This window comes from Anolis sagrei, chromosome 5 (genome assembly GCF_037176765.1).
Source record: "Anolis sagrei isolate rAnoSag1 chromosome 5, rAnoSag1.mat, whole genome shotgun sequence".
NCBI classification, from domain to species: Eukaryota; Metazoa; Chordata; class Lepidosauria; order Squamata; family Dactyloidae; genus Anolis; species Anolis sagrei.
The window spans coordinates 134,121,121-134,148,079 of NC_090025.1; the positions used below are offsets into that span (position 1 = coordinate 134,121,121).

Consider the following 26,959-nt stretch of genomic DNA (forward strand, 5'->3'; position numbering starts at 1 on the left):
TGAAGGAATAATATGGCTATGGACATAATCCCTTTCTTCCAGTGTTCTTGTTGATGCTATAGTTAAAAGAGTCATCTATTAACTATAGTTTGTCATTGGGTCTGAACTGGTGAACTATAGACGAAAGCTCATCTAAAGGTGATTTCACATTCTGACTTGTTACTATCTGGTAACCATGGTTTCCCAGTTCAGGTGAAATGGGAAATAATGATCAAATGAAGACATGCTGCCTTACACCATGAGAGAAGGGATGGGGGAGGTTATTGAATACAGCATCTGGTGATAGCTTATGCATTTCTCAAAACAACTATTTACTTCCAAGACAATACAGAGTCATTTTTCATTGATAATTATAGGCACAACTTTTAAACATTATCTGATGGATAAATATTTGTGTCAGGTATGCTGACACAAAAGTTTGTATAACCTGGATTTGACCAAGTGGGAAAAGACTTTTAAAATAATAACCCTATCAATCAAAGATAATTAAAACCCAAATAACCCAAAGATACTTCAAGATTGTACTCTTCATGTGCTCATTGCATTATTTATCAAGAACAGTAGACATTACTTCTGCTGTAGTCTGGTCTGAAGATGAGGAAGGGAATGCTGGAATAGATTTGGAGGGCCCAGAGGAGGATAGAAATGGCCTGGAAAGAGTTGTTTTGGAATCTCTTGGCAGTTCCCATGAGTCTGGAGAAAGTGGTACCAGTTCGCATTAGAATCTGCCAGAAGTGCAGGCTGAAAGAAATGTGGGAGACAAATGTTTGTCCAGATCAAAGCACTTAGAACTTCGGAGGCAGAATGTACAACAGAGAGACTCGCTTTTTCCAGCAGCTTAGAGATAAGGAGAGGGAAAGCAGATGGGTGAAAAATGATGTCATGGGAGTGATTGAGGCCTTTTAAGTGGGTTTCTGCTGGTGCAATCATTTGTGAGTGCAACATTGTATTCAGGTGAACAGCTCTCGGTTCCTGGTCCTACATTTTTGGATTCATTTACTCAAGTTTTTAAGTTTGTTCTTGTTTCTAGTTTCATGAGTGGAATAGGTTTCCTACCTTGGATTCATGCTATCATGTTTATGGATATACAGTCTTGAGACTGTATTTGAAAGGATTTTATAATATTGGCTATATTGGAAATAATTTTTTGAACGTTGATTTTCTTTTTTAGATTTGCTTGTTTTTATATACTCTTCTTTTTAAAAAAAAATATTTTTATTTATTTTATCATGGTTCAAAATATTTGTTACACATCATTTGTTATGCAGTAGACACATAATATTCAATACAATCTGCAATACATTTTGTATCTACTGTTATTTTCACTCATATGTATTTTCTATCCCATACTACCATACTCCCCTCCCTCTGATTCATTTCTTTTATACATCATCTGTCCAAAATTTCATTTCTTTTTATGGAGGTAATTTTCCATTCTTTTTTTTTTACTCCTCTTTCAATAAATTTTCTCAATACATCATCAAAATTATTTTGTTTCCATATCTCTCTTTTAACTTTTAATTTACATGTCACCTTATCATTTATTGCCAGTTTCCATTCCTCCTTATACCACTCTTTTATGTGTATATTTATTTCCCTTTTCCATTTCCTTGCTATAAGCAGTCTTGCTATTGTTAATAAATTTGATATCACATCTTTTTCTTCTATTTTCAACTGTCTATCATTATATAATGATAATAAGGCTATAATAGGACTTCTTTCTATTTTGAAATTCATTATATCCTCTATATCTTTATATGCCTTTCCCCAAAATTCACTTACATATTTACATTACCACTAGATATGTATATATGTACCCACTTCTTGGCATCCTCTCCAACATTTTTTGAATAGTTTTTGTTTATATTTGCTATTTTTATTGGCGTTAGATACCATTTCCATATCAACTTAACAATAATTTTCTTTAACAAGTATTGATAAATTTTTCAGATGTCTCTGTCTTCATAACTGTGACCACTATTATTATTATTATTATTATTATTATTATTAACTCTCCACTCCATATCATTTATTTTCATCCCTAAATCCTCCTCCCAAACCTCCTTGAGATTGGGTTGTTGTAGGTTTTTCGGGCTATATGGCCATGGTCTAGAGGCATTCTCTCCTGACGTTTCGCCTGCATATATGGCAAGCATCCTCAGAGGTAGTGAGGTAGATCGTGACCTCACTACCTCTGAGGATGTTTGCCATAGATGCAGGTGAAACGTCAGGAGAGAATGCCTCTAGACCATGGCCATATAGCCTGAAAAACCTACAACAACCCAGTGATTCCGGCCATGAAAGCCTTCGACAACTCCTTGAGATTGTTATTCCTTATTTTTTTCTTCATTTATTTTGTTTAATATCATATATATTTTACTAATTATTCCTTTCAAATTTTATGTTCCTCTCTATCTCATCCATTTTGTATTAATTGTTCAAATTGATTAAGCTTACTTCTGTTTTTATTGTTTTTTACCCAGTTTTTGAACCATTGTTCTAGTTGTATACAATGGAACCATGACAATTTATTTCCCTGAATTCTTCCATAATCCTTTCCTTCTTCATTCAACTTTTATCCAATCCCCCATTTTATCCATATTCCCCCCCTAATTTTTATCCATTATATTTCTTAGATTTTTTTAAAAAATTACCTTTCTATTATAATTGGGATTATTAATGAACCATCCACTATTAACTTTCTCTTGTATTTGTTCCATATATCTAATACATTACTCAACATTGAGTTATCAATTTCCCTAATTTCTTTTCTTGTAAACTCTTTAAAAATGATACTCCAAATTTCTTCCTCCACCTTTTTTGAATCTAGTTTTTGCCATTCTATGCCCCTAACCTGCTACTATATTCCACTGTAACTGCCACAACAATTCCTGTGGAACTCTGGCTTTGAAGTTTAAGAGCTTATTGATGGAGAATTCTGCATGCCCATTCCTACATCGCAAATGTTAGGATTCATAGGATGTTGGCCTGACAAAGTGGAATATAGTATTATAATGATGGAGTGTGATAGATTCTTGATTTACTTATGAAATGAGATAATTTATCAGATACTTAGTATTGACATAATGGTGTAGTTATCACACCTCAATCTTTCTTAATTTGGCCTTGATAAATGGAATGAGTTCTAAATACATACCGACATACATAAATGACTATTTATTTGCATATGTTTTATGTAATTTACCTTTCCTCCTTTGTGACAGGTTGGTGGATGGGAAACTTTCTAGACTTCATTTCTGTTAAGATTTCCAATAGAAAGCAGAGTGATGGTGCATTCCTTCTGATCAGGTTGGACCTCCTGATGCAATCTGGGCTACACAAGTGTAAGAAGGAGATTCTAAAGTCACTCCCTTCAACTGAGAATAGGATATGTGCAAAATTCACAGTTTCAAAGAGACAAAGGAGATAGTTTATACTTATGGAAATCTGAGATTAGTTTTTTAAATTTATTTTTATTAAAATTTACAAATGTAATAAATACACACAGTACACATATCACACACACATATCTCACACAATACCATGTATAAGACAATCCTCATGACCACATCCTACAAAAAGTTGACCCCTATCCCACTTACCCGTGCACCCACCACCTTGACTTCCATCTCTAGTCACTGTGGTGCCTATAACGATTCTTATTTACCCTTCTAATGTGCTTAACCATAAATTCCTCTTGGGCCTGTTTACAATTCACTTCTTTGACTCTCCTTCCAGATGTGTCATGGCCCATTTCCATCTCTTTAAGAACACTTCATTGTTTTTACCTGCCAAATTATTGGATAACTTGGCCATCTGCATAAAGTCCATTAGTTTAGCTCTCCAAACCTTTGGTTAGTGCTTTTCTCCCTTTCCAATTTAATGCAGTTGTTATTGTTACTGCTGCAAAACTGTATTGGCCTATTTCTTTATCATTCTGGTTGGCGCCTTCCCTTAATAAGCCCAGCAGAAACATCTCTGGATTTGTATCGTTGAAAGCTTTCATGAATTATTTTTTAAATCCCTGCATTTTTTTAAAAAAACCTTATTGCTCAACATTTTATTTGTTTTCTTGATTATGTTGTTCCAGAATACTTCTTTTTGTGGTGTCAGGAGTGACTTGAGAAACTGCAAGCCACTTCTGGTGTGAGAGAATTGGCCATCTGCAAGGACATTGCCCAGGGTACGCCCGGATGATTTGATGCTTTTATCATCCTTGTGGGAGGCTTCTCTCATGTCCCCGCATGAGGAGCTGGAGCTGATAGAAAGAGCTCATCCACCTCTCCTTGGATTTGAACCTGCGACCTGTCAGTCTCCAGTCCTGCCGGCACAGGGGTTTAACCCACTGCGCCACCGAGGGCTCCTCCAGAATACTTGAACACTCTAACATGTGTAAGAAAGTTCATTTCTGTGTTTTACATATCCAGCACCTCTTTTGTTGAGATTTGTCTATTTTTGCAAGTAGGACTGGTGTTGTATAGCTTCTGTAAAACATTTTTATGAATTTTCCATGACTGACCCTGCTATTGTAAAATTGAACTCTTTCTTCCAGAGACTTCCCAGGTTTCTAGATCTATAACTCCCTAAATCCCTAGTCCAAGTAATCATTGTTGATTTTACTGTATTATCTTCTAGGTTATAGCCTAGTATGTATTTATATTGTCTGGAAATTAATTCTTTACTGCCTTTCTCCAATATACTTTCTAATACTGATTTAATACAATACAGCCAAGCCCTGCACCCTTTTTTAAATCTTTCATGCAGTTGATGGTAATGAAAACAATCATTAATGCCTAAACTATCTCTCCCTCTTAATTTCCATTGGCCCTTTTCTTTAGTTAAATACTCTCTATATGTTCTGATTTCTTCCCTTGAAGTTTGCCGCAGTACTGCTTCTAATGGCCTTAGCCATAGGGGTGTTTTTGGTTCCATACCATTTGAATTCTCTTCCATATGTCTAAAACATTTCCTCTAATTACATGCCTACTGATATCTTTATTTAACTTATCCTCTTCTTAACATAGGTATGTGCGCCAGCCATACCTGAGGTCATAACCCTCTAGGTTTTCAACCTGTGGGTCCCCAGATGTTTTGGCCTTTAACTCCCAGAAATCCTAACAGCTGGTAAACTGGCTGGGATTTCTGGGAGTTGTAGGCCAAAACACCTGGGGACCCACAGGTTGAGAACCACTGCTCTAGATTAAGTCGGTTTTGATTCGCTAGCATGATCCAGTTTTTCAGCCAACTCACCCAGCTGCTGCATAGTAATGTCTGAGATCCGGTAGGCCCAAACGCCCTCTCTCTTTTGCATCAATTAGTTTTCTATATACAATCCTGGCTCTTTTCCTTGCCCATATGAATTTAGTGAGATCCCTTTTCTGTTGATCAAATATCTTAGTGCCTTTGATAATTGGTAGATTTTGGAATATGAATAACATTTTAGGGAGTACCGTCATTGTCATCACCTCAATCCTACCCTTCCAAGTTATTGATAACTTTGCCATCTGATGAGGTCTTTTTTGATCCTTGACCACTCTTTTGTAATTGTCTTGGAATAAGTTAATGTTTTTAGTCGTGAGCCATAGTCCTGAATATTTTACCTTCAAGACTACTTTACAGTTGGAAAATTCTTCCAATTTCATAATACTATTTGTTCCTATATTTTTTATTAAAATTTTGGATTTACCCTTATTGATTTTGAGTCCTGATAAGTTTCCAAAAGATTAATTGCCTCTAGAAGTTTCTTCAGACTTTGTAGTGGGTTAGTTAAAATACCAGCCATGTCATCCGCCTAAGCTCCAGTTTTGCATTCTTGTCTTTTAAATTGGAAGCCTTCAATACCTTTCTCCTCTCTTTTTCTAATGTTTAATATCTCTAACCCTAAAATAAATATTTGAGGTAACAAGGGGCATCCATACCTGGCCCCTTTTTGAATCTTGAAAGTGTTTGATAGTTGGCCTTTTATTTTTAATCTAGCTCTTTGATTTGAGTATATTGCCCCACTGTTTTTTTGAAGTGATGCCCCACCCAGCATCATTCCAAGACCTTATCTATAAATTCCCAACTAATATTATCAAAACCTTTCTCTGCATCAATAAAAAAATAGTGCCAAATCTCTATTTGGATCTTTTTCTGCCACTTCTAATATATTCGAAATCATCCTTACATTAAGATGCCTACCCGATTGAAAACCTGCTTGATCATCATGTCATATCCTTGTTACTTAAATCTATTTGCTAAAATCACCAAAAATATTTTATAATCACAAATTAATAATTATGAACTGATCCAGATCCCTGTCTTGTTTGGGGATTAGTACTATTGTTGATTCAGACCAAGACCCTGGTAGCTCTCTTTCTTTCAGAGTCCAAATATCAAAGAACTTGTTTTGGTTCTTGTAATACACAGATGTTTGATTTGTGATTGAGGTTGATAAAATGTGTGGTGTGTGTTCAAGTTGCTTCCAAGTTATGACAACTTTACAGCTAATCTATCATGTAGCTTTCTTGGCAAGATTTATTTAGGGGAAGTTTGCTTTTGCCTTCCTATGAGGTTGAGGGAGTGCAACTTGCTAATGGATTCCTATGGCTGGGCAGAAATCTAAACCCTGGTCTCCAGAGATGTAGTCCAGTGCTCAGACTACTACACCGTGCTGGTTCTCTTGATAAAAAGGCCAGACCTTATTGGTACTATTTCTAATTTATTCCTCTCTTCTGTGGTACATTTCTGTAGTTGGAATGGCCAGTCACATCACCTGCAGACTTCTGATCTCCATATGGGTCAAGCACTTATTTGAAGACACATAGAAATTGTGCAGGAATTAAGAGAATTGTCTGCAGAAACTGGAATAAATGTGTGTTTTGGGAATGCAGGGGTGTTTTGTGGTTTTCAGTGCTCTGCCTTTCAGCCATAAACATTCTGTTTTGCCATGTGTGAGGATGTACATCTGTCCTGGAAGCTGGATTTGGATGCAGCCCAGATGGAATATAACTGATTTCCACTACCTGCAGCAAAAGGTTTTCCTCTCAGTTAGTTATTGTAGCTCACATTCCTTAGTCTAATAGCAGTGGCCACTTTCCTACTTATATAAAAATTGTTCACACATTATGTGCTAGTGTATGCTTGGTTTGCTGTTGGACAGAACATTTAAATGTCTATACTTCAAGAGAAAAATAAGAACAATAACTTTTGTAAATGTTTTCATTTCTAAGGCATGCTTATTTAGAATTAGTATTGTTGAACTGAGTTTGCTGCAGACATGTATGGGACTGCCCTTTGTTTTGTTTTTGTTCCTCAATAAACACCATTTCACAGAACTTAATTTGTTAACCAATAAACACCATATTTCTGGATATGACTAACAATGAAATAGAGAGGGACACAGGTAGCCAATAGTTTTAAATTATATGCAATTAATTTTTCATTTACCATTTTTGACTTATTGCACAATTAAGGCATCTCCAACCAATTGGATAGAAAGAAAAGAAAGAAAAAAGAATTCTTATTATCAGTTTATCTCAAACCTCATTATTATTGTATAGACATAATGAGAACATTCTGACTTAGTGATAATAAGCTATTTTTATTAAAAGTGGGTCCAACTGTTTTGATTTGGAGAAAGCGATGGGAAAGGTAAGGGCAAAAATGCTGTAATTGGCTCCATCACCATAACTCTACATATGCCTTTTAGTTAGAGTGGAGTAGAAGAATTTTCTGTTGTTGTATTTTGCATAAATTTGAAATAATTTCCTCATTAGTTTAGCTTCAACTATGAACTGTCTGTCTGTCTTTGGTGAACCCTGAACAAATGTTATTTCTTGTTCGTGAATGAATGCACTTTGACTGGATTTGTTTAAGTGCAGATGAGCTGCAGTTAGGTGAATGTTAATTGCATTGAAAGTGACCTCTCGCTCATAAGAAGAAACAAAATTCTTCAAAATACAGCCTTGTGCTGTGTTTAGACAAAATTTAGTTTCAGAGTTGTTTGCAATAATGAATTAACCGATGGTATCTGGAAATAATCTGGGGAATATGCATATGGTATATTGTCTGTGAAGCCAGCCTTTAACATATGACCTTCTTCTTCCCTTCCTGAGTAGAGAAAACATGAGACACAAAATTCAAATAACCTCATTTAACAGTATATTACACTACAACTACAACTAAAACTACTTACAAGACTTGCAGTGTTACAACGCTACACTAAAACACTAAAAAAACAAAACAAAGAAAAACATGAGCGAAAAAAGAGGAAAAACAAACAACTTCCTCCTTCCTGCCTGTTCTAGGTTTCCACATATACTCCTTCCTCTCAATTCTTTAAAACCCGCTATTCTCTCAAAAAAGCTTTTATTCATCCCAAATCTGTATTTAAACTATTTGATGACTTTTCTCTAGTCTAAATTGTCAATTTATTTACTCAGCAAGTTCACACAATTTCTTCAGTCAGTCTTCTTGTGCTGGAATAACCATGTCCTTCCATCTCTGTTCATAACATAATCAGACATATATAATAATTTGCCAGATGACTCTTCTACATTTCTTCTCCATTTGTTTATCCATCAGCTTCAATAAGAGTTCTGGTTTCAGTTGAAGTTTTAGTTTCTGAATGTCCTCCATCAGGCGATGTATTTGAATCCAACATTTTTTGTCCTTGAGACATGTTCAATACATGTGATTGAAAGTTCCCCCTTTTTTGGTTGCATTTCCAACAAATATTAGTGGAACCTTTCTACATCTTAGATATTCTTTCTGGTATCAAATACCATAAAAGTTATATCTAAGATAGTAACTTAAATAATATTTAAATCTTCTGCCCACATTCTCTCATACACATTGATCCATGAATAATATTCTGAGCCCATTTTTTAACACTTTACATCTTAGCAATTAAATTGCCTTCATTTGTACACAATTAAATTTCAAAGTCTTATTTAGTTAATTAAAAATATAGTTTCTTATCCATATTAAATTGCTCATATATCTACCAATATAAGTACCACCGGAAATTATAATTTTGTAATTTCAATTATTTGCTTGTTTTCATTCTATATCCTCTCAGCAATAATATATCACAATAACTAATCTTAGTAATCACATATTTGAAGGGCTCTAGAGTGGAAAAGCCTGATTCTGATGCTCATTCTATCTTTTATGTAATGCTCCCTCCCTTTCATTTGGTAGCTGACATGGAACCAATTCTACCCAAAAGTATGCCCCAAATCAGCTGATAAATTCCTTTGCAGCATGATCAACATCCCCTTAATTTCCCCTGGCTTGTTATAAACACATTCAGTACTGTGTTTCCTGCATGTTTCAGGAGGTGTCAACTAGTATTACCAGTAAGTACTCTCCTAGGAGTTTTTTCAACCCAAATAAATTCATTCTTATGTAAACAGCTCTCATAAAAACAGACCTTGTGGGTTGCTTGAGATTTTATCATTTGAAGAACTGCTGTAACCCACCTGTACTTTTAAGGCAAATATCTTGACGAATTGCCATTCTCTTGATACACCAGTTTCTCCAGTGGTTTTCTTTTTCATTGTGAAATACTACCAAAAAGGAATAATGTATGTTTCCTTTTTCTTTTCATCCCCTCCCCTCTGTATCAGAGAATATATGACATGGCACTGGAAGGTGACCACATAGTTATCACTAGCTCCAAAACATGTTTGTGAATGTGTGATTATCACAGTTGATTTCCAAAGTAGTACAAGTTCTATTTGCTATACTATTTGTTCCCCCTTCTCTTCCTCCTCCTTATCCACTACTACATCTGCCTGTTCTTTCTCCTGTCCTTCTTCTCCTTTTCTTCCTGTTTCTCCATCATTAACATCAAAATTTAAATTATTTTGCTAATCACTTTTCTATTGGTCAGGGCTCTAGATATATAAAATACATATAAAGTACAATAAAATATATTTAACTATTCATAAGAAACTATTTATTTAAAATATATTTAACTATTCATAAAACTATTTGAAAAGCCAGTTTTAAAATCCAAAGGTCATGCAGAATAATAAAGGTTTGACCACCCACTGGGAACTGAACAACATTGTACTGATGGAATGCTGATAGAGGTCTGTTTTGACATCATAGGTATAATAAGAAAGGTCACAATTATGTTTCCCCCTTGTGGTGAAGATATGTGTACTTCTCACATGCTGGCAATTTCTCTTCTCTTGTCCATATAACACCCGTAAACATGACATGCATATCCAGTTGAGTTTCCGGCAAATCTCTGGTAAATGATTGGACAGCCTATAAGCACTACATGTATGCAGTAGAAATATGTTTACATCAGGCAATGGCAATGCAGTTAATACTATATGGATTATAGTACGAGGGCCAGAGTAATTTTAAATAAGAGGTAAACAGCTGGTGAATCAGCTGAAGATGGTAAAAGGCCATGGTGCCTCTTCCAAGGGAGCACTTCTATCTAAGACTAGTCATATATCTCCAACTAGATCAGATTTTCCCACCCACCGTGTCTCTATCTTATCTGAATGAAGCTTTGGCATATTCATTTTCGTCCAGCCCAAAATTGCCTCCAAACACTTGTTTGGGATTTTTTACAGCTTGCTTGGGACCAGTTGGAGAAAATGAGAGTTGTGTGTGATTCACATACATACTGATTATGCTTTAGCCCAGATCTCTGGATTACTACTCCCCGTGGCTTTCCATAGCTGTTAAAGGGAATAGGGGACAAGATATAACCCTGAGGCTAATAGCCGCAGCAATCTTCCAGCACATTTCAGAAGCAACTGAAAACATTGTAACAGCATGTACACTATTCCATCCAGGCAACCTAGAAGAACACTCAAAATGGTATGGAAGCCTGCAGAGACACCTAGCAGGGTCACACTCCTACTGTCCTTTCCCCAATGTGTGATATTCACTATGGTGTCCAAGAGTGTTTATTTCCCAAATTCAGGGTCGAATAATTGGAACAGATGGTAATAATTAGTATCATGAAATCTATGTGTTGACACTTCCCAGTCCTTCATTCAAGTACAGTATATTCATAATGGGCAGTAATTAACCAAAGTCAAAGGATCCACTTTTGGTTGTTTTTAAAAAGGATTTAACCAATGTTTCTTTACCCATAAGCCCAGTCTCAGAGAAGCAATATCCACCTCTGAAGTCCAGATGGTAGGCTCAGCCCTGGCAGATTTCTGCATTCAAAAGGGCATGGATCCAAAGCACCAGGCTTGGGTTTCAAATTTCTAAGTAACTTATTCACATCATTGGAGTGCATACACTGAACATGATCCAAAACAACTTGACCAGATGGAACCCTGGCTGCATCCATCTCCATCTCTGTCAAAACAATGGGATCTAAGCCAGAATGAATGTGAGAGATTTTGTCTGCAAAATGTAATGCAAATTGGGCACAGTGGGCCTTTAAGAGTTTTGTCTGATCTCCTGATCCTACAGAAAGTAAGTTTTTCAGCACTCAAGGAGGGAAAAAAGCTCCACTGGGCGGCCAATATTGTGCAGATGGAAAGGTGACAGAAAAGTAAGTTTTCTTTTCCATCGCCAGCCACTCTGTTCTCTCCTTTGAACAGTCATGGCATGGAATGTGGGAAGGTAGTACCTGAGCCATATGACTTCTTAGCTGAACTCTGTGGGCACTTGACAAGAAATTACAAAGGAATTGTGAATAGAAGATATGTGCGTCTATTATACATATTCTGTCATGATCCCAAACCTTTTGATTCTGGAGAAGAAAACTGCACTTTTTGATAAGCTCCATTAAAAAGAAAAGTTTAGTATTCTGGGAATTAGTTATGTGCTAAATGAAAGGCTTTGTGATCTCTCATGTCCTGGCCTGACTAAAGAATACAGCACTATTTCAGTAGTACTGCCTGATTAATCCCACAAGAGACTGACTTTGACCCCCAGTTTCTGAAGCTGTTATAGTTGGGTTTTTTTTTTTTGCTTTAACTCTATAGCATATAGTTCTGAGAAGGTTGTTTAGTCACCACTGATACCTCAGAGTCTTAAAAGCAATGAAGCAAGAGGTCTCTCCCAAAACTTAGCAATTTACTTTCCCACCTTTGGACTACAACTTCCGGAAACCCCCAGACACCATGTTCACCACTGCCCCCCCCCCCCACCTTTGGGCTCTCCTCGTGAACACCTTTTGATTGGTTCAAATTTCATTTTAGTGGTATTGATCATTTGCCCAACTGAAATCCATTTCTGATAAGCATTTAATTTTTTTCATTGGGATTGTCAACTCCAGAATTCTGAGTTAAAGAGTTTCCCAGTTCCCAGAAGAGTGAAAGAGGTGACATTTGGAGCCCAGCATGATTTGATTATGGTGAATGAGAGTCAGAAGCTACTTGAGGGGGAGGCAGATGGGGTTGTTTTCCTCTTTCATACATTGTAATACTAAAAGGGATATAAACTAATTTGGTATCTGGAAGAGGCCATCTGGCTTCTCTTCATCTGCACACATACATACTCTGAGTAGTTCTTCCCTCGTTCATTTTACTTTAACTTTATATTTAATTGTTAGGTTTTGTTTCCTTCTTTCATTGCCTTAAAAAAGAACAGCCTTTGGATGATCATATTTTGACAACTGACAAAGAGACCAGAATACAAATCAGGAGTTTCTTAGCTTTGATTGCCTTGACCGTGTGATCATAGCTTAAGTTTGAAATGATCAACCTTTATTATTAATTGCTGTCAGGTTAGTTTCAAAATGTAATGATGTTATGAATGGGAGTCCTCTAAGGCACTCCACTATTAACAGCTATGCTCAGTTTTCTGCAGTCAGAAATGTAGTTTCCTTGATTGGGTCTATCCACCTGTAGTATGGCCTTTCTCTTTTCCTACTTTATCCCGCTTTACAAAGCAGCATATATTTACTAATAAATTATGATACTTAATTATGTATCCATCATACAGTAGAAGCTGTTTGGTAATTCTGAGGAAGAGTTTAAGCTTGATTTACCCTCAGTATTTATTGGTCATTTTGTTAGTTCATGGTAGCATTAAGAGTCCCTCTAGGGGTGAGAAAAGTAGTATATAAATGCTGTAAATAAAATAAATAAATAAGATGTAGTTAACCATTCTAGGTAATAGAATGGTGGGTAGGATAGGCCTTGAGTCTGTCATTCTTGTTATATTTAGTCATTTCATTCTTGTAATAGAATGGGAGTGGGAATGGAATAAAGAATGGAAGTTGAATATCTGCCCATTAATTGAGCTGAGATGTCTGAGCCCTGACATAAGATAAAGAGGATCTTACAACATTTAGGAAAAAATATTGCCAACAGATAAACCAATGAAGTTTTTATTGAATAGTGAGGACAGAAGAGAAGCCTTATAAGATAGTCCGAATGTGTCATATCTGTCTAGATGGAAAGAACTAGACAAAAGTTCAGAGAAACTGGGCGTTTAGTGGATTTTGATACATTAAGTGCTCATTAGTACAGGCCATGGATGGTTCACTTTTAAGTTAAGACTCAATAGGTTTTTAATGGATATAGAGAATGATCCAATCAATTCGAAGGGCTTTAAATCGTATTTAGATGTTTTGGGTTAGCTCTTTATAGCAAAGTCTTATGTCCCTCTCATAATGTTTACAAATGTTTATAAAGCAGGTCATCACAGTACAGAAATGACTTCTTTTTAATTAAAGAACCATGGTAGACACTACTTCCTTGGCATCAGCAGACATATGGAAAAGGCAATTACAATCCTGCAGTATTGCTTTGGTTTGTAATATACTTTGGGCCATTAATGTCCATTATCATTTAATAAATAATATACCAAGGTTAACATTTAGGTTTCATAGAGCAAATTAATTATGATTTATGTGATTTCATTAATTCTGTACACTCAGTTGCAATCGTACCTCTGTTCAGGTGTTAACAACATTGTCTTCAACACAGAATCAGGGGAACACCTTATCCTCCCCTTGTGTCACTGCTTTCTTTATATCCAAATTCATATATCAGAATAGGAGAAGGCCCAGTTTGTTCAATAATTCTCCATAAAAGCAAAAAAAAAATCCTTGGAAAATTAGATCTTTATGAAAAAAATCTGATTTTGGAGGTTTCTGGAAGGTCTCAAAACAAAACAAAATCTCTCTAGATACATCATTAATTTGTATTTGTGGGTTACAGCTTGACCAGGTTCTGTACTACTGTAGATCCCACTTTCCATCAAAATGGGTAATGTCTTTGTCTCTCTCCTTGTGTGACCTAAAATATGTTTCCAGATGCACTGGAAATTCTCTGAAGCAGATTTGGGTCCCACAAAGGGCTTCTGTGGGAATGAGAAGGGAAGAAAATCTCAACCATATACCCATGCATCCTTAAAATTTGTCCTAGATATTTAATGAGAAGACAATGACAGGAACTTTTTTGATCATGTAATATGAAAACATACAATATAAAATCAGAGAAGCTTTAATGATCTTTGTATGATCATGCCATTTGGAAATACAAGTTTATATACTCTACTGCTGAAACACCGTTGACAAAGTTTAGTAAGAATTTTGATGTGTATACACACACACACACACACGTGTGTGTGTGTGTGTGTGTGTGTGTAGGATTGGGCATTGTTGTAGGTCAGGGACTAGATAAAGCAACAATCTTAAGAATTCATTGTATATTGGTTAACTTTGAACAATATGCACTGAACCAAACAGTCAGATGGTCACTAAAATGGCATCTGGCTAGCAAGAAAGGAAACAAGCAGTTTTTATAGATAATTGCTGTTTGAAGAGCAGGAGAGTCTGGCAATGCCTGCTGCCTTAACATCCACTGGGTGTTTGATTGGCGCCAGTAAAGGTAATTAGATAATGAACCAAGGAAGGTGTTAATTGTGTGACTGAGTAACTAACTTGTATGATGTATTAGCAAATTTATGTTTTCACTGTCAAATAGATGAATGGAAGTAGATCTTAAGAAAGGAGAGATGGAAACCATAAGATTAACATATCCTACATAACCTGATGGAGGAGAAGGATAACACCTGTCTCCCTTTTGTGTAAATAAAGATCTAAATGTTGTCCTGATGGTCTTCTTGTCTTGTATACCTTCCTGTCAGCAGAATCAAAGAAAGGTTGAAGCAGCTGTAACATATGGTCAATATCTTGAGAATTTTATGTTTATGTGTTTGTGGTCTAAAGGTCTGAGTCATTTCACTCAACAGTAGTTCTTTATCTTCCTATTTAACTGTACAAAATAGCAAATGGTCAGAAAACAGGTAGCACTTTAAATACATAGAAAGGATAGAATGTTATCTTCCTCTTCCATAAGGTCACCTGGATAGATTTATAAGGTAAATAAAATGTCCATAAGGCATGATGACAACTATTTTCCTTTCTGTCTGACATGGATATTAACATTTTAAAGGCATGAACTAAAACCTTTTCAATATCTCACCTTTGTGTAAAGCAATTCTTCACCCTATGCGGAGGATATGAGTTTTTGCACATTTGCACATTTTTGAGGATATTTTCCACTTCTGAACACTTTTGGTGAAAAGTAAATAGAACTTGCTTTTTGGTGAAATGCAGATGAAATCTGAGTATCTCGCCCCACCTCCATGTGGATACCCGGTATCACTGGAGAATGAGATATTTTTGAATACCTCTTGCACTCTTTATATAAAATGACACCAAATGCTAGTAACAATGGCAGAAAAATTCAATTAGCAGTGCCATGTTGGTTTGAGATGCTAGTGCATAGGAAGACAGGAGAACTAATAGTTCCATCAAGACAGAGAGACTGGATGCTTCATGGGTTTTCATCCAGTCTTCTTCTGAGTTTGGTAAAAGTCTGGAGTCTGGAGTCATGTTTTCTGGAGTCTGGAGTCATGTTTTCTTACAATATGTGCAAATTCCTATGGGAGCTCCCCCCAAAAAACGTGGAATGCGGATCACTTTGTATGGCTCTCCCAAGTAAAACTGGCTTTTGCAGGAATGAAACCTGAGACTTCTGGACCCTTCTCCCCCAAATCTGATGTACCCTCCACTGAAATGTGCTGAAAGAGAAGTCTGTGTATGGCATTACACATTACTCATAGGAAAAGACAGCAATGTTTGATAAAGCTGAAGCCAGCAGGAAAGAGGAAGACCCTATACACATGAATAGATCCAATCATGGAAGTTATGGCTGTGTCTCTTCAAGACCTGAGCAAACCTGTTATTAACAGTGTATCTTGAAAATCTCTCATTTATAGGGGCATTATGATTCAAAGGCAACTCAGTGATACATAAAAACAACAGCTAAGTGATTGTAAACTTTTCAGCTGCAGAAGGTAAATTTTTGAAGTTCTCACAGAATCTTCCTCTGCCAATTTCTGCCAGTTTCCCATAGTCCTTATGCTCCAGCCTTCTACAAATAGCAGGATTCCTAACTATGTAGAATATCCCCTCTAATTCATTATAAAATTCTTGATTTTCTGTTTGCATGCCTTTTACCAAACTCAGCACCAATATTAATGTTAAGACGCTTTGTCGATGCAATGTGATATAAAGTACAACACACACTCATAACATAAATATTTCTCTGCTAGATCAAGTTCATTAGTTGAAACTGGAATTAACGTTCACCAATACACCATCTTTTGAAGATGTGAATGAGAGCAATTTTTTGAAATTACTGCTTTCACTGTTTTCCAGTGTTCATTGTTTTGCTGTTGTATGCACTACTCATGAGATAATTCCTGCAAAATCATCATAGAAATTGGTTAACTTGTGTGAAGAAACACCATAACACATTGATAAGCTATAGTTTCATTAAGATTGTGGAGTTGGGCTGAAAATATGATCAAACAGAAATGGTCAATACTTTCTGTATTAAACACCTGTTCACCTGTGCCAGGCTAGAATAAAAAAGAATTAAAAATTAATAACATTTTGCTTTTGATCATTATCTGTGAATTTTAGACATCTGAACAGCATCACTGGAATAGCTAATTTTGGTCAAAATTTTATAGGACTAGTATAGAGTATGTAATTTGAAAGCATAACTGACTTTGGTTTGTTGGGTTAGTTCATTTTAAGTAGCAGTAATATGAAAAAAAGTCAGATCATTCAAACTGATAAATTACTCAAAGAAAGGCTTAGAAATGTGAATTATCATAAATTGAATGACAAGCAGTATGAACTTTTCATTCAAATGGTCTCAGAAAGAATTTCTTTTCAGAATTCCTAGGACTACGTTTACTTTCTGTGTGGCTTTGTGCCATTTCTCTCAGCTGTGTTGCCTGAAACAAATGTAAGCCTAACCCCTGAGTTATATCAGTAACAGATTTTAAATGTATTCTGGCTCCAAATACAAACACACAAGATACATGAACAAGTTCTTGCTGACCTATACAGTGCCGGCATTATAATAGGTCATATTTCAACTACTGTATGTTTGATAAATAAGCTGGCTCTAAAAGCTCTGTCCTCGGTGCTGAAATCTCTTATGATGTATGGGTACATCTGGCTGATAAATTCTAATGTCGGGGTGTATGTAATAACGATTCATCAGGCTTCTAAACAGTGTGCTCAGTAAAATGTCCTGAATTTATAAAGATTCAGATTATAGATATTCCAGAATTACCACTGGAATTCACTCTACCCCCTTTCATCTGCAAACATACACATTCCACATTGCAAACATTTTTGTAAATGAATTGAGAATTATTTTTTAAAAAATCCATGAGATGAAAGATAGTTTTTCACGGTCCAAAGAGATATCTCCTCCATAGCTTATGCCATAGTTTCTAATGAGCCTGTGAAAAACTGATAGAATGAAGATGTCTGTGCAAAAGAGGAGGACATGGAAACACTTAGAAAATATTATGAGTATGATATTTGTGGTTAGTTTCTGCAGAGTCTGGTTCAGACTATTTTGGACACAATCAAGGCACTTGATAAGAGACAGCAGAGGTCATGTTATCCTCAGGGTTGCTTACTGAACAATCTGTTGGTGATTCAGTGAGCCCATGGCATAGTATTGTATATTTTTTGAGTCACATATTTCCCTAGTGAGAATAAAGCTACTGATATACCTCTCATTTGCAGCTCCTTCCTATTCAATATGTGCTCAAAACTTTGCCACTTGAAGCTAATTCCAAGAGGTGCCTCCATCCATTCAGACCATCATTTGTGGTGGGGGGGGGGGGGGAGGAGTGATGCTGCACCATTCAGAAGTAATTCTTCTCTTATTGTGCCCCTGAAGTCAGCCATTCCTGAATTGCAGAGTCCTCCCTGCATCTTGCATATTTGCTATTTCCATCTTGCCTCTTTCCATTCCTGGGGGACTGCTTCCCCAGTATTATATCCTTTCTGATTTCAAAATAGTTGTGATTTAAACTTTTATCTACATGCTGGATCTGACACTAACAGAATACATAATTTCGTTTCCTTGGAATAACATAACTGATTAATGATACAGTGACTAACAAAACAACACTTTACTGGCTAAGGCCCTTATTTTTTATTAGTTTATTTAGATTGTTTTTTACTTACTACTGTCTCAGTTTTTTTCCTAGAGAGCAGAACTTTGTTTGCATTATCTCAGATATGCCTGTGTTTTGAAACTTTCTTCCAAAACCTTCAGAATTATATCAAAAGAACCAAGCATTGTTTAAGCTCATGCATGAATTATTGAAAACTCTTCCTTTGATTTGATTGATTCAGGAATTAACCATATACTCTTTGAGGTAAGTGCCATTTGTCTGCATATTAAGTTTGGGGAAAAACATGTTAATAGTGCTTGTTATTACATGACTATAAATATTGCAAGTTCCTAACATAAAGTACTCTGCTATATAAGATTAAAGCTCTATCCAACCCAGAATCATCTTTGTCTATAATGGACAAGATCATATGCCTAAAAATCTTGCAAGCAGGTTATTACAAGGTTTACTGCCCTGAGTCTCTCCGGGAAGAGAGGGCAGGGCATAAATAAAGAAGTATTATTATTATTATTATTATTATTATTATTATTATTATTTAAGGGTGTTTCAGTTAAGTTAATCTCCAGAATGTCTGAAAAGCAATAGTCTAAAACAGGGATGGAAATGATGAATTCCTCCAGATGTTGAACTTCAGCTACCTGCATTTCCCACCGTTAGTTGTGTCAGCTTAAGTATTCCCATTGTGGATCTAAGCAGCATGGCCCAGCTGAGTCACTGTTGAACATTGATGTGATTAATGTGATTTCAGTATTTTACTGGACCGTAGCTTTGGATTTGTTTGTCATGCCACATCTTAATGCAGTGGCTCAGTAAGTAAAATAAGAATAAGCAGAGAATGGTTTGATGGACTTGGGGCAGGGATGTCAAACTCAATTTTACCAAGGGCTGCATTAGCCATATGGTTGCTTTCAAAGAACTGTTTGCCATTGCAAGACTGTATAAATGTAACTACTTTGCCCTGGCATTGAAAGATTTGTGGCCCCATAAAATGACGTAGTTAGCCAGATTTCAACTGTTGCCCTTTAGATTGACATGTGTGGACTGAGGATTTTAAAATATATTACTCATGAAAAATGCTATAAAAGATAGCGCTCTCTCTCTCTGTGTGTGTATAAAATGTAGAACCAGGAAGATGATTATTTTATTGTATACTCTGAAAACTAGTCTTACTACTCAGCTAGTGAGACACATGTGTCCTTTCTCTCTCTCTCTCTCTATATATGTATGTATACTTAGAATTGCTTGGAACATAAAATAAAAAATAACATTTCTCTCGAATGAGAAATCCTTTGTTGTCCAGACTTTGTGGAACTTCAGTCTTCATCACCTGTCCAGTGGGAAGCAATCATAAGTCAGTTCTCAAGTCCTATATATTTTCACAGGAAAGACTGTGTATATTAAGCAGACATTGAAATGCACAGGCTAAATCCAGTGGATTCTAACCCTTCTCAACAATGAACATGAATCCTAAAATTCAGCAACATGAAGTGAACTTGTTAGTTGCAACATTAATTTCCAGTGATTTGAAGAGGTCTACTTTACATAAGTCAGACATTGGGTTTTGACCTACATGATGAAGAGTAGGTCCCTGAAGAACTTCTTCCGAAAGAAAACAATCCAAACTATTTTGGTTGTAATCAAAAATTGTATTTTTCCCCATTAAAAAAGTTTCACATACTCACTGTGTCTACTCTACAGAATGTATCCATTTCATTACACCACGTGTCAATTCTAGTTTTATCAGTTCACTGCAAAAGCTCGTGGCTAATGTGTGTCATACAGCACAGGAGGAGGGCATTATTCAGTTCCACTATTCCTACATTTAATTAAAAAAAAAAACAACAAATACAGAAAATTTTCTCATCTACTTGCACTGTTTCAACAGTATTGAGTGCCTCTTAGAGTATAAGAAGTCACATTATAAAGTTCTAGAAAACAATTTGGTTGGCACAGAGCTCTTCAAAGACAGGTGTTTTGTTTTTTTAAAAATACCACACTGGTAACATTTTATATTTGTAGCCACCACCATCAGCAAAAACCAAGTTTTTATTTTTATAGAGGGTTTCTTTTTTTGCCTTTTTATTGAGCACAGTTATAGTCTTGTGCATGCCCGGTATAAAACACCAAGTATAGTAATGCTTGATATTTCATGACATGTTTGGTGGAACCCCTATAACTGTTGCTTGGACTTCAAGTGCTGTGCTTTTCTCTTTGCCAGTATCCCAAAGATTGATTAGAGGAGGATAAAGCTCACTGAAGGAAAAGGGTTGTTTCTTCAGGTAGTGCCTGAAATAGCTGTGTCCTGTATCACAGTTCATTTCGTGGGAGAGGCAACTGAAGAGAGACAGTACACAAAAAAATACCAAAAGAGTACCAAGGCAGGCAAGAAACATGGTGATGTTGATTTTCTCGTAATTTGTCACTTCTGGATCCAATCCTATTGTGGTGACATTGATGCATTGCCTTGCATCCTGCAACTGAACAGTAGGAATATCCATACAAATTTTATATTCCGTTGATGGAGTAAGGTGTGTAAAATTGTAGACTTTGATATGGGATGGGATTCGAGTGCTCCGGGATGCCAAAGAGCTTCCATCCTTTGGAAAAGCAGTCCATCTGATGGCAGGCTTTACTATTTTGGAATTTGCTTTCCAGGACAATAGGATGGAATGAGACTGCACACTTTCTACAGTAATGGACAAAGATTTATGGTCATCTTGGGAGGAAGATCCATCCACATTAATCATAATGGATTTTAAATCGGCACCCACTAAATTAGTTGCTATGCATGTGTATAGACCACTTTCCTTTTGTGTTATCTCACTGATATCAAGTGTGCCTTCTGAATGTACATAATATTTCAGTGAAACAGTGTTGGGCAAAAGTTTATGTCCTGATGGAGTTATCCAGTATATTTCAGGTTCCGGTTCTGCAGTTGCTCGGCAGTGCAGGGAAATGTAGCTGCCTGTTTCCAAATTTAGTTTTGAAGGAAAACTTTCTGGGGCTATCAGTGGAAGGCAGATTTCCATCATTTCCCTGAAATGAATCTTCCTAACGTTCTGGCCTTGAAATTCAGGAGGATCCACACAAAATAAGGACTCAGGTTCCATAAATCGAATGCTGGTTTTATTCATATTGATCCATCGGATGACACAGTCGCATCGGATTGGGTTGCTATGTATGCTGATTTCCTTAAGATTGGGCAAGGACTCAATTGTACTACGGTACAGGGCACTAAGTGCATTACTGTTAAGCATGAGAGATTCTAGTCGGGGAAGTCGGTAGAATGCATTTGGATGTATGTACGATAATCTTGGGTTATTGGTCGCTTCAATTTTTCTCAAATCTGGCAGATTATCAACAGCCAAGTTATCAATTGATATCAATTCAGGCATGTTATTAATTCCCAATTCTTTGAGGTGTATCATATTGCTAAAATCCCCCCTTTGTATTCTGTTAATAGGGTTCTTGTTTAGATCCAAAAATTTAAGATTTGTAGCCTTTTGAAGAGCTCTATGGGGCACTTTAACTAATCTGTTGTCATAAAAAGAGATGCTTTCTAAATTTTCAAGTCCAGCCAAGGCATTATCTGGTATTTCTGTGAGATTTATGCCTGCTAAAACCAGGCTCCGCAGATTGATAAGGGGCTTAAAGTTCCTATCTTCGATTTTGATGATTGGATTTTCTCCAATCATTAGGATCTCCAGATTAGGAATAGCTTCAAACCACTTTTTGTTGATCAGTTGCAGGCTATTTGAATTGAGATGAAGCCTAAGAAGATTATCGAGGCCTATGAAAGCTCCTGGTGCAATTGCAGAAAGCAGGTTGTGATTAACATAGAGCTCCTGGAGGTTGCTCAGCCCTGAGAGACATTCATCAGGCAATTCTGTAAGTCTATTTTCCTCCAGGTATACTGAAAGAAGCTGCGGTATCTTGCGAAGTTCAATATTAGCCACCGAGGACAAACTGTTCTGAGATAAATCCAAACCAGTGAGGTTTACTGGAAATTCTTTTGAGTATTCAATTTTTTGAATGTTGTTTGCTTGTAGAAGTAGAACTTGTGTATTAGCAGGCAGTTGGGCTGGGAAAGTAGAGAGACCTACATCATTGCAGTCCACTGTCCAGGCTTCCATGTATATGGATCTTGGAGTAAACCATGGTCTTACCTCACACATACATGACTGTGGGCAGTCTGTTTTTTTATCTACAGCATGCACTAGTGCAATTATTGTTAGACCAAGTATAAGGTGAATTTTGAGTGGGATGTCCTTCATCTTAGCTCTCTATTCTAGAAAGGTAATTGGCCCTTAATGATTGCACAATTACAGTTTTTAAGTACAGAAGGAATTGGTCATTTGATAAGGCAAGCACTTGCATTTGTCAAATGGTACATGCTGAAGAAATATAAAATCCCTCTGCTTCTTGGGTATAAGTTGCCCCCTTGCAATCACTTGCTCCAATCAGGAGAGGCATATTGAGGAATTGTAGTGTTCTCTTCACTAGGATTGATGGCAAAATGGATTTGAAACTGAGGTCCATCCAGATGGTTGTAGAGATGAACACAAACCTCTTTATATCACAGTATACGCTTTAGATTCAATGTTTTCCGTCATTTTTGTTGTGTTGGAAAATACACCTAAAGTGCAAAGAAAGACAACAATTAATATATGATGTTTGAAAAACCTAAGAAAATACAAGCAAAAAATATCATTAATCAAGACTTTTACTGGAAAAGAGAATAATTTTGCCCTCCTGTTTGAGGTTAAAACATACAATTGCTTCCTGCAGCTGGTGAGTGGTCAGTATAAAATTCTGGTGTCTAAAAATATACTGCCAATATAGTAATCTTATGTGTGTTTTTACATAGTAATATGTCTATAAATACAATCTTAGATTTCTATCCATTTGTACTGAACCAAATCAGAATTCACTCCTAGGTAAGTGTATATAGGACTAGACTCACAGCTTATTGTGAATTATTGTGTGTGTGTATGTATTGGTGATTTAGGATGTAAGGTGTTTTGGGTGTCACCAGTATTGGATAGTACAATATTGTGGAATTAATGTCTGCTGCTGTCTTTCCCTCTTAGAGCAATTTGCTGCCTCCACCGCAGTGACATTACTGCCACAATATACATTTGATATGGGATTTAATGTAGACTGGTGATGAGATATAAAATTATGATTTGTATCTTGTTTTATGATAATTCTCTTGTAAAAATTTCTTTGAAATCCTTGTGACAGAAAAGCTGTATATAAATATAAATACATGTCTGCATAATTGGCAGTAATGTCAGTAACATCATTGATATAAATTTGAGTCATTGAATATTTTATCCTTAATCACTGCAGATTAGGTGTGCGGAAATTTAACTGAAGGAGCTTTATCAGAAAATTCATGCATATTTGAATTTCTCTTATTCCCTGCCTATAGTCATGCATGTCTGTGATGTTCATTTTCTGCATTGGATATGCAAAAATAATTCCAGTTTCATGAATCCTGAACAAGGTGTTTATGCAAATGCATACAACTGGCATGTAAGACACACTGCAGATAGAAAGTACATAAGTCATTTAACTCAACTAGAAAATGAGCGTGTCAAGCACACTACACACTATCACATACTGTAGCATATAGTACACGTCTTGTAAAGCAGTCACACTGTTTCTAACCTATGTCTTTTATTTTAAACCTTACATTAGCATACAATGGTGGCAGCAGTGTTTACAAATTGTGGAATAAGGTCAGTGATTCTTGATACTGATAAATATATTTTGAGATGTTGCTGGTTAAGTTAAAATGCACAGAAAGCAGCATTTCATTGTCAGGGATGTTTTGCAATACGTACACCATATAAAAGTCTGAATTAACATCTGCTTTGGCTCCTTTCCTTCATTTGATGACACTGAAGCATTATCTAGAAAACTGGCATACAGCTTTCAGATAACCAGTAAGTATTCTACCAATGAAGAGCATTATCTGAAATGAACACTACTGATGTCAAGAGGAGAATCTTGTTAAGGCTGTTGAAGCTACCTGTGTTTAGAAATTTATTTTATATTCCTTTTGCATCCATTATATAGTTAGTTGAAGTTGCTCTTGCCCCACCTCTCTCTCTCCACACACACACACATTCACTTACAGGTGTTATATGTGTAGATGTACATCTATTGGATGTGGGTTCATTTCAAAGTACTAAAGGCATGTTGATTAATTATCCCACCAGTTCTCATTGACAACCCATGACCATTATGACTGACTACACTGGAGAATGAGAATGACACTGTGCAACTGTGACTTATGCAACTGGCTGAGATGAAATTCGGATCACACAAAAAATATTAGTTAATAAGGCATCTTTTTTCAGACTCTTAAGACCAATCCCTTTACTCTCTTGTTATTAGCGATTTCAATGGGAGTCTTTTGGAGCAATTACTTAACACTTATATTTATTGCATAGGGAATTTACTGAGATGTTGCAACATATTTTGGTTACACAGCAACTAATGAGCAATTTCAGAACTATTCTCTTACCCCTTCCATTAAACTTTTGATTAATGATATTAGGCAGCCACAACAGCATTTCCATAGCATATACATATGCACGTCATTACTACTAAGTGTGTTTTTGGAGACAATATTTTTATTTTCTAGGTACAATTTGGAATGCTTCTAGAAAAGCAGGGGGCAAGGTGGTTTTGGAGGAGGCGAGAAGAAATGGCCCCACAAAACAAGTATGGATTATCATGCTGTTATCATTTATGTTTATTTATTATATTTATTTGTTTATTTACCTTATTTATATCCCACCTTTCTCTATCCCAAGGGGGACTCAAGGTGGCTTACATATGGCACCTCCATAGTGCCTTCAAAACATACAATGGTTAACAAAAATTTAGATATAAGAAACATGGATAAATTAACATACATATTATCAAAAAAGAAGGGTAGCCAAAGACAGAGATAGATTGGAAACAAGTCACAACATATTTAGTAGAAGAAAAGAACATGAAAATAATTTTTAAAAAGAAAAAGATAGATAATACGAAGGAATGGAGAGTAAGACACAAAAGAACAAGGAAGGTAAAAGGAAAAGGAAAACACATTGCAGAAGATACCGGGAAGTCAAACTCAATACTTTTATAAAATTCACACACCTCCCCTCACTGTCTTATTTCCACTTCTACACTCTTCTGTACACTTTATAATCAGCAAGCATATTTCTCTCATTGTTTTAGATAAGCTACTGTCCCCCTTTTTTTCTATAATCTTATACCCTTCTTTCCCCCGCATCTGTCCTGTTATTGCATTTTATCAATACAAAATCCTCCTTTTGTATGCTTTTATTCAAAATTAAATAAAATTACTTCAAAAAAACATACAATGGCAATTTAAAATAACTGGAATCAAAATTAATACATAATAACATAATTAAAATACATTTCAATGTAATCACACCATCCAGGGTCAAAGTCAATTCCAGTTGCCAAATTTTAAATGATGTCACTGTTGTGAGCTGAAAGGTGACATATATGGATATGTGCTTGTGTGTATGTATATTTGTATACATTCACACATGAATATAAAATAACTATATGGCATAGTACAGTTAAGCTCCATTAAGGCTTTATAGAGAGTGTATAAACAGGGTTATAGTTTTTAACTTCCCAGTCCTGCCTCCATGTCCCCATCTTAGAGAGTTTTCCATGTTCAGGCATCTGGATTCTCAGGAGTTTCAAGTTTTGACCCAACAAATTGAGATATTATCAGTTTTAGCCCTTTTCATGACACATTTGGAGATCTCTTTTGGAGACAAGACGGAGGACTTTCACATTCATTCTTTGTGATTAAAATATTTATACCCTGTCCTTGTCTGAAGATCTCAGGGTAGCTTACAATAAAATCAAAGTAACAATAAATCATTGCAAAATTTAAAAGGTTAAATATAATAAAGAGTGTTTCAATTTTCAAATATGAAGCAAGTTAAAACAATATTGACATGTGCAGCCTAGATAAAATCAGTTTGGCCTGAATGCTTTAATAAACAGTCAGGTTTTAACTGGATCGTGGATCTAGATGCATTTAACATGTGGCCTTCAGCAATGTTCTTACATCCGGTTCTTTAAAATCACGTTAGGAAGAGGATTAAACTGAACAGGCTTCTTTGCACCTACACTATTGCCCAGGAACCTGTCCAAGGATGGGATGGTGGCCAAATTATCCACTGGTTGCGGATAAGAATTTAACCCAAGAATATTTTTTTTCCATTCACAGTCTATTAAGATGTGATGATGTGCATATCCATGTCCATTTGAGATCAGCACTAGACTGTGGCAGGGCACAGGAAATGAGAAGAAAAGGACAGAGAAGAGGGGTACCTATGGAAATGATGTAGTTTCCTCTCCTATGGGAGTAATTGTTTAGTTTCCGACCAGGCATGTTTTGGCATTTTTAAAAAGTGTGTCAGTACAGAACTCTGCGATTTTTAGTCTCGGGGTCAAGCCCTTTATGAGATAT

At 36.1% G+C, this 26,959-nt stretch overlaps 2 protein-coding genes across 3 annotated transcripts in view; one reads left to right on the forward strand and one right to left on the reverse strand.

Annotated features, from left to right (window-relative positions):
* IMMP2L (inner mitochondrial membrane peptidase subunit 2) overlaps positions 1 to 26,959 on the forward strand; it is a 630,428-nt gene that overhangs the window by 238,675 nt on the left and 364,794 nt on the right. The window lies entirely within an intron of this gene.
* LRRN3 (leucine rich repeat neuronal 3) overlaps positions 20,067 to 26,959 on the reverse strand; it is a 50,738-nt gene continuing 43,845 nt past the window's right edge. Inside the window, exon 2 of the mRNA XM_060777633.2 lies at positions 20,067 to 23,077. Coding sequence (XP_060633616.1) covers positions 20,589 to 22,715 — 2,127 coding nt within the window. The 5' untranslated portion in view covers positions 22,716 to 23,077 and the 3' untranslated portion in view covers positions 20,067 to 20,588. The remainder of the gene's footprint in view (positions 23,078 to 26,959) is intronic.